Source organism: Rhagoletis zephyria, unplaced genomic scaffold, assembly GCF_001687245.7.
Source record: "Rhagoletis zephyria isolate East Lansing unplaced genomic scaffold, Rhagoletis_zephyria_1.1 Rzeph_scaffold_00491, whole genome shotgun sequence".
Taxonomy (NCBI): Eukaryota; Metazoa; Arthropoda; class Insecta; order Diptera; family Tephritidae; genus Rhagoletis; species Rhagoletis zephyria.
Genome location: NW_016157575.1, coordinates 169,343 through 177,275, shown reverse-complemented (window position 1 = coordinate 177,275; position 7,933 = coordinate 169,343). Strand labels below are relative to the sequence as shown.

Genomic DNA, 7,933 nt, shown 5'->3' with positions numbered 1-7,933 from the left:
CTAGCCGAATCTATTTTTTATTCAAATTATATATATTCTTTTTTTAACTTCTTTCTGAAAATAATTAATGAAAACTAAAAATTATAAAATTTTAATCTGAAATAATGGCAAAGTATTTTTTTGTTAAATAACGATTTTGTTGCATAATGTGGACCCTAAGCTGATTGAAACGTTTCTGCAACTCTCCTAACTCTTAAACTATCTCGGGGGAAATGCAGCTTTTTTTATGAAATGTGGTAAGTTCAACATTGTATACGTATATGTATCTTTTTTTCAATTATCGTTTGCTCATGGCAAATTTAGGCAAATGTATGTAGTTTCACATTTCATGAGTGCAGGCAGCCGCTGTATACAATTTTCTTCTTTTTTTTTTTNCAATAATCGTTTGCTCATTGCAAATTTAGGCAAATGTATGTAGTTTCACATTTCATGAGTGCAGGCAGCCGCTGTATACAATTTTTCCTTTTTTTTTTTTGTAATAATGTTTTTCATATTTTGAAAATTAAAAACGCGTTCGAACATACAGAAGTGGGTTTGCAATTTCGCGTAAATAATGCTTTCTGCTCAACTACAAATTGAAGATTCAAAAAATTTACCTTCTTTAGAAGAGAATCGCGACCTTAAATATTGAAAATATACACTTAAAAATTTCCTTAAGATATTCCAAGCGTAGAGTTTTGCTCTTCAATAAAGTTATATGTAAATTTGCGGTTTGCACTCTATTCCCTTGATTTTTTATTGCCCCGATCATATTGGCTTCTTTGCTGCTTTCCTTGCAAACTGTGTCCAATTAGTATGTGTGTTTATATATGTATGAGTACTTGTATGTATTTGCTGGTTGGCTATTGAAATTATGTTATCTTTATATTTTTTTACTGCAGGCGTTTACTGGACTATTTCTACAAATTAACGACGACTATGACGACAATAGCAGCTACTAAGGCTACAGCAATAGCGCTGGCGCGCATCTAACTGGGGGGAGCGAACAGACAGAGACAGAATGTGCAGTCTCTCTCACTCAGTTTTAGTAATAGTGATTGTTGTTGCTNTTTATGTTATCTTTATATTTTTTTACTGCAGGCGTTTACTGGACTATTTCTACAAATTAACGACGAATATGACGACAATAGCAGCTACTAAGGCTACAGCAATAGCGCTGGCGCGCATCTAACTGGGGGGAGCGAACAGACAGAGACCGAATGTGCAGTCTCTCTCACTCAGTTTTAGTAATAGTGATTGTTGTTGCTGTTGCCATTGCTGTTGTTGTAGTTGCGATTTGCTTGCAACTGATAATGCTGTTGCTGCTGCTGCAGCTTTTGCTGTTGCATATGCTGCTGTTGATGCTGTTGTTGTTGCTGCTGCTGCTGCTGCTGTCGCATGCGTTCACGCTCACAATGCCACAATTGCTGCGCCGGCTGCTGTTGCTGCTGCATTTGATGTTGAAGCTGCTGCTGGTGCTGCTGCTGCTGATGGGAATGTTGCTGCTGCAACAGCTGTTGCTGTATCGGCTGTTGCTGTTGTTGTGGCGTTCGTCCAGACGCCTGCAGTCACAACTAATCCTCGTCGCTGAGTGCCTCATATTGCGCTGACAATAACGGTTTTGGCTCCATCGCCGATGCACCACTCGATTGTGCTACTGCGGAGACGGCCCCTGCTGCCGTCATCCCAACGCCAACACCGCCACCAACGCCACCCAAGCCATGCCCAGGCGTCTGCTTGCCGATGTGTGATATGGGTGGCTGGTGCGCCAATGAAGCCAACTGCGACGAAGTCATTTGTGAGGGCGGTGGCAATCCCGCCACTGAGCTGGGCACATTCAACGCACTGTAGGGGTAGGCGTATGTCGTTGGTGCGAATGTTGTGACCGGAGTTTGGGGCTGATAAGCGCCCAATGGTGGGGGCTGCGAGGATACTAAGCCGTGGTGCGTGTCATTGTTGTTGCTGCTGCCAATGCCTCCACCGCCACCTCCACTGGACGACACAGCGGACACGCGTCGACCATCACGACCATCGTCGTACTGATTGGGGGTTTTACGCATTGTACTGCCGACTGGGCCATCGTGCATATCCTTTCCGCCGCCGCCGCGATGATCATTGTGCGAATGTTGATGTTGCATCTCTTCATCTTCGGTGCGCATCACTTCCACAATACGGTTTTTCACATACTTCATTGTATCGAATGGATGGTTTTGCGTCACAGAGCCACTTGTTGGCATGCCACCACCAGCGGTCCCGCCACTACCACCGCCAGCCATGCGCTGATCATGCGGCGAGGGAATTGAAGATGATCCGCCACTGCCAGCGCTACCACTGCGCGCATGCATGCTCATAGATGGTGGCCCACTCGAGGGCGGTGGGCCATGCGGATGGTAGTAATGACTCGCAGCAACCGCAGCGGCTGCTGCAGCGGCAGCCTGATCATGTGGCGGCTGCATCATCAAATCATACTTGCGCGGACTCACCGTCTGCTGCATGCGTATAATGTTGCGCTCGTCCGCTGGTGTGTTTGAGCGTCCTCCGCTGCTGCTGCCGCCACCCGTCGCACCGCTATTACCCGGCTGTCCGGAGACCACTCCGCTGGTGTTAACCGCAACGCCGACGCCGCTATTCTGGGCGGCAGCTGCCTTATTGCGCTCGACTGCCGCTTCGACTTCTTTATGCTGCATGCGACGATTATACTTGGTCCAATGATCGGTCATCACGATCGGCTGCTGTTCCTGCAGGTAAGGCATGTAGTTGACATGCGGACGCAGTTGCATCGGATTCGGGCAGTAATCGTTTGCTATAATAGAGTCCGCTAACTCACCGAATGTGATGTTCGTTTTCAACATTTGCGACTGCTTTTGGTTTTGAGCTTGCGCCTGCGCCTGCGAGGTGGGTGGCAACAGCGCGCCACCTGGTTGTGGCGCTAAGCTGCCGGGCGGTGGACCGCCCTGCGAGCCACTGCGACTGCCATGCGAAACTCCGCTGCCACGTGAATTCATCACACTCACGCTTGGCGAATCGTGCTGATTGGTACTGCTGCCGGCGCGATCATTATCCAAGTCTATGTTGATGACATTAGGTGAATTCGCCTTGCCATTATTTTCGGCAGCAGACAATGAAGCAGCAGAAGGATGCTGAGGACGTGATGAGGGTGGCAATTCACGCGAGTTATACTGGGGGAAAAATACGATTATAGTTTAATACAAATAAGCGCTTGGGTGCACTAACGAGATATACTCACATATGATGGCCGATTCATGCTCGCTGGATTCGGTTCTGAGCTGCCCTGTATGATCGATTGTTTTATGATGGCATCGATTAAGACCTGCGCCGACAATGTACTGTCCGGTGGTGCCCTATGATAGCTGCGCGTTAGTGAAAATACAAACATGTACACATAGATGAGTATGGCAAATTGCATTCATGGCGTTCATAGTGTTCATGCGGTCAACGTTGAATGTGATTATGATGATGGTTAGCGCATTTATGGATGGACGAAATATTGCGTTGGTGACGATGTCACAAATATTTTTGGCAATTGTCGTAGTTTTTGAAAGAGAAAAGGAGAGAGAGAAACAAATAAACAAGATGAGCGAGTGAGATAAATGATGGATGGATGGTTGCTGGCGTACACTGAATAAATATTAAAATTTAATTTGAATATTAAAAATTGTATCTGTTTTGGTATATCGAGATACATATTCATTTCTGGAAACGGATTGTTTAATATAAAATAGAGCTGCACTTCAAATAATACTCAATCTATGGCATAAATCTAAAATATCGAGTTATCTGAGCATTAATCATTCGTTGTTCTGTTTAGCGATTTTCATTTGATGCTTGATAAAAATGTTTGCTGCACATACATATGTATCAACCTTATACACAATTCATTGAATTTCGTTAGTACTTTTCACTTACAGATCTCTTTCCCGATCGGGTATTGCCCGCGGCGGTCCACTTTCCGGCCCGCCACGCATGTAATGTTGCGCCGCTGCTACCGCACTCATTCGCTCCGTCATGCGACGTCCTGCCGCATCGCGCTCATTCGCCGCTATACATTCCACCATGCGCTCACGCTCCCGCTCTCTCTCACGCTCTCTTTCACGTTCCCTCTCGCGCTCACGTTCGCGTTCACGCTCTCGTTCTCTTTCACGTTCACGCTCACGTTCCTTCTCACGCTCGCGTTCTCTATCACGCTCTTGTCGCTTCTGCTGCAGATCTCGATCTCGTTCGATCGCGTGCATGCGTCGCTGGAGATCCGCATTGGCGGCAGCACTTGCCGCCGCTTGTTGCCGGTACTGGTGGTGTTGTTGTGCAGCAGCTGCTGCAGCTACCGCGGCTGCTCGCTGCTGTTGATGATAGTTAAGCTGCATCATTTGGTAGCGTATCTCATGTTGCGCGTGCGGCGGTTGTGTGCTCGGCGCATGCTGTTGATGTGGTGGTGGCGGTGGCGCATCGTGTCGGAGTTGCTTTTCTTCCTTCTGCTGCGATGGCACCGGCAATTGTGGCTGTTGTACGGCCACATCGACAAACGAAGAGAAGGCGTCGTGACCAGCTAAAGGAGGGGGATTGTAAGTTTTCATTAAATGGGTGGCACTTGCGTGGGGCGGTGTACTACGCGCGTACTGACCTGGCGGATAGTTGTGCGGCATCACGTGCAGGCGATTCTGGGGTATCGTTGCTGGCGAGGGTGGCTTTGAGCCAGTATTGTGACGCTGTATGACACCTTGCCGTGGTGGCGGTGGTGTGCGATGGGGACTGGGCGTACTGTAAGTGAAAAATATGATTTAATTAGTTCTGAAATATCACAGTTTTTAGTTCACCAAATGTGATTTTCCGTACCTGTTGACATGCTCAGCGGGCGAGGCCCGACTCGAGTATTCGGTGCGTCCACGCTCCTTGTCGTAGAATACCAGCGCGCTGCCGGGACCACTGACGCTGTTGCGTGGCGATGGAGACTCTTTGTCTGAACCGCCGCCTCCCGCGCTGTTGCTGCTGCCACGCGATACGTTTCGTTGTTGGCCCTGCATCTGCTGTGAGGTTATGTAGTCATGCAAGACAATTTGACGCGTACTCAGTACCGGCGACTGGTCAACGGAGTAGGGTGAGCGTGCGTACGGGGAATTGGCGCCATAGCCCTGCGGCGGTGGGGCCTGAGGCGATGACTGTTGCGGTGGCGGCAACACCCCTGGATGCCCGACCACTGGCATCTGCTGCTGTTGTGCAGGGCTTTGACGCTGCGACGATTTGTAGTATTCGTACGAACGTTTGCTCTCCATATGATGTGAAGGCAGATGTATGGGTGTGCCCTGTGTGATGGAGCCAAGTTTGTTGCCCGCATCGCTGCCGGACGGTGGAGTTTGACGCAAGATGCTGTCGAATTTAGGGCTCAGTGTCGCAGGCGAGGAGTGTACGATTATCTGTTGGGCATTATTGACCGGAGTTCCGTGTGTTATGGAACCTTTAGGACCCACCATCATCTGTTGTTGCTGCTGCTGTTGTGATGGTGATGCCGTTGTGCCGTGTGACGACGGACCATGTATCAGCTGTGGACTCAGCTTGGGCGCCATTTTGGCACCTCCTACTTTGCTGCTGTTGCTCACCACACCCGGTGGCAGCTGCATATGGGCCTGGTGCGTGGATGGTGGCGGTTGTTGCGGGGGCGGTTGCCCACCGGTCGCTTGAGATCGTGCGCCCACACCTGCTTGCGTTATAGGAATGGGTACAGGTACTTGCGGCATATAGACAGAGCCATGCGGTCCCTTGCCTACGGTCGCTGGATGTGGATGGTATAGATACGTTGGGTTCGACGGGCCCAATTCTGGACCACGATACATAGATGCGGCGTTGCCGACATGCTTTACTGCGCCTGGTGGTGGCTGATGGCGAGGTCCATTATCGTTGCTAGAGGAGTTCACGCCGCTGGACGAAGAGTGAGGCGAAGGACCATCTCGCGCTGGTTTCTTAATTGAGAGGTCAAGTGTTTGTGGTTCGGGTTCGTTGTTGCGATGCTGCTGCACGGCGACAGCGGGCATGGTGTATCGGATAGAGTCTGGCGGCTGCTGAGGCGTCGGTGTTGGCGTCTTACCAGACTTCACCACGGGCGTTATAGTTGCCTTGATCTCATGCTGATGCAGCATGCCATGTGGTGGCAGATGCTGGTGTGGCAGATGGGAGTTCACCACAGATATCGTGGCCAAGCTATCCGGATGTACCACAGCGCCAGGTGGACCTTGACTACCCGGTGGACCTTGGCCCGAATTAACTGCAGATGCGTTGGATTGGCGCGCGCTTAAGCCTATCGGCTGTCCATGTGCCTGCTGCTTCACTATGGAACCATCATTGCGGAATTCGCCGACTATAGTCACATCGTTGTTAGAGTTGTTATTATTGTTGCTGAGATCACCGCGACTACGTAGTGGTTCCATGTTGGGTTTCAGGCCATGCATAGACGACGCATTCGACATTTGTGAGGGCATTTTAGCTGGTGGTGGACCCTTCGTCTTGAGCGACAGCTCAATTACCGAATACAACACATCTTGTACATTCGCACCGGTTTGTTCGCGTGGCGGTAGAGACATTACCTGCTGCGGTTGCGGTGGACCATTCTGCTGTCCCATATGAACTTGTTGGGCGCTCGCCATTGGTGGGCCGAGGCCAACGCCGCTACCCTGTGCACCCACACCACTGCCGCTGTTCAGTATAACCTTTGGACTTTGACGGTTCGCTGGCGAATTCTCATTCTCCTCATCCGCTGTCTCCGTAGCAGACGAATCATACTCCTCCGAGGTCTTTTGCTTTTTCGGCGCCTGTCCCAAAGGTGGCAGCAAACGTTCGTCAGCCTTAATGCCGGCGGCAGTTATTGTCACCGTTGTAGTATCGGCTGCATTTGTGGCGACGCTCACCACAATCGGTGTCTGCGGCTTCTGCACATCCTTTGTCATTGAGTTATGTCGCTGCGATTCGGGACTCTCCACCGAAGCAGTATCACTGCCGCCAACTTCGCGCTCATCACACGACGAGGTGCTCACATCTGATTCATCGCAATCCATGCGACGATCTTCGTCCGTCAGCGTTATATGAGGATCAAGATCTAATTTGCGGCGTATACGCATTAGGCAGGCCGAGCAGCAACGTGTCGACTGTGGTGGTATTTGGAACTCCTGAAAGATGGGATCTCGGATTTCGGGAGCAAATTCAAATAGACGTGGCGGAATGTTGTGTAGACGTTTGGCGCGATCTTTCGGATTCGGACACGTCGGAATGGGGCAGTTCGTATAGCGATTACGTACCGATTTGCATTGGCACGAGTTGCAGACACGCGCACCTGCCGGTATTGTATCATCTGGAATGCCGTACTGTTGGCCGCGACCCTTTTTGAGGGGACGCGTGCGCGGGCAGGCCTCCGCTTTGCAAACGAAACATGTGGCCAGTTTATCTGTAATGAAGAAACAAGTGGGAAAGAAATGTTATTAGTTTCATAGAAATAAGTATCGCATCAAAGTAAGAAACATATTTAAAACGAAGGTGAAGAAGAAGAAAAGTTGGTGATTATCTGAGGTAGATAAATATCCCGAAGTTTTTTATGCTCAATCTCGTTATCTAGTCTGGTATATTTTGCCTCACTTTTTCTTTTCGAGAAAAGGTCATAAGACAATAGTTAGACTCTGGAATAGAAAAATTCAAAATGCAGAATGCATTTTGTGCTGTGAGGTTAAGTATTTAACGATGAACTTGCTCATATTTCAGAATAAATTAAATGCATGCATATTTATGTATTTACATATTCGTGAATGTAGTATGTAAACGCGTATCCATTTTGACCACAAGTAGATAACCTCATATATATGTAAGTGCGTACTTGCCAGCGCACTTCGGGTGCGTTTCAAGTGTGCCAATGAGGCAAGTGAGGGACTCAATGAAGAAGTGGTGAAAAAAATCTGCG

The 7,933-nt window shown here is 49.2% G+C and overlaps 1 protein-coding gene across 1 annotated transcript in view; it reads right to left on the bottom strand.

Moving 5' to 3' along the window:
* Nucleotides 1–1,534: 1,534 nt before the first annotated feature.
* Smr (nuclear receptor corepressor smrter) overlaps nt 1,535–7,933 on the bottom strand; it is a 54,146-nt gene continuing 47,747 nt past the window's right edge. The window contains exons 4-8 of the mRNA XM_017612001.1: nt 4,831–7,426; nt 4,619–4,755; nt 3,907–4,543; nt 3,227–3,350; nt 1,535–3,158 (exon numbers count right to left, since the gene is read on the bottom strand). Coding sequence (XP_017467490.1) covers nt 1,554–3,158; nt 3,227–3,350; nt 3,907–4,543; nt 4,619–4,755; nt 4,831–7,426 — 5,099 coding nt within the window. The 3' untranslated portion in view covers nt 1,535–1,553. The remainder of the gene's footprint in view (nt 3,159–3,226; nt 3,351–3,906; nt 4,544–4,618; nt 4,756–4,830; nt 7,427–7,933) is intronic.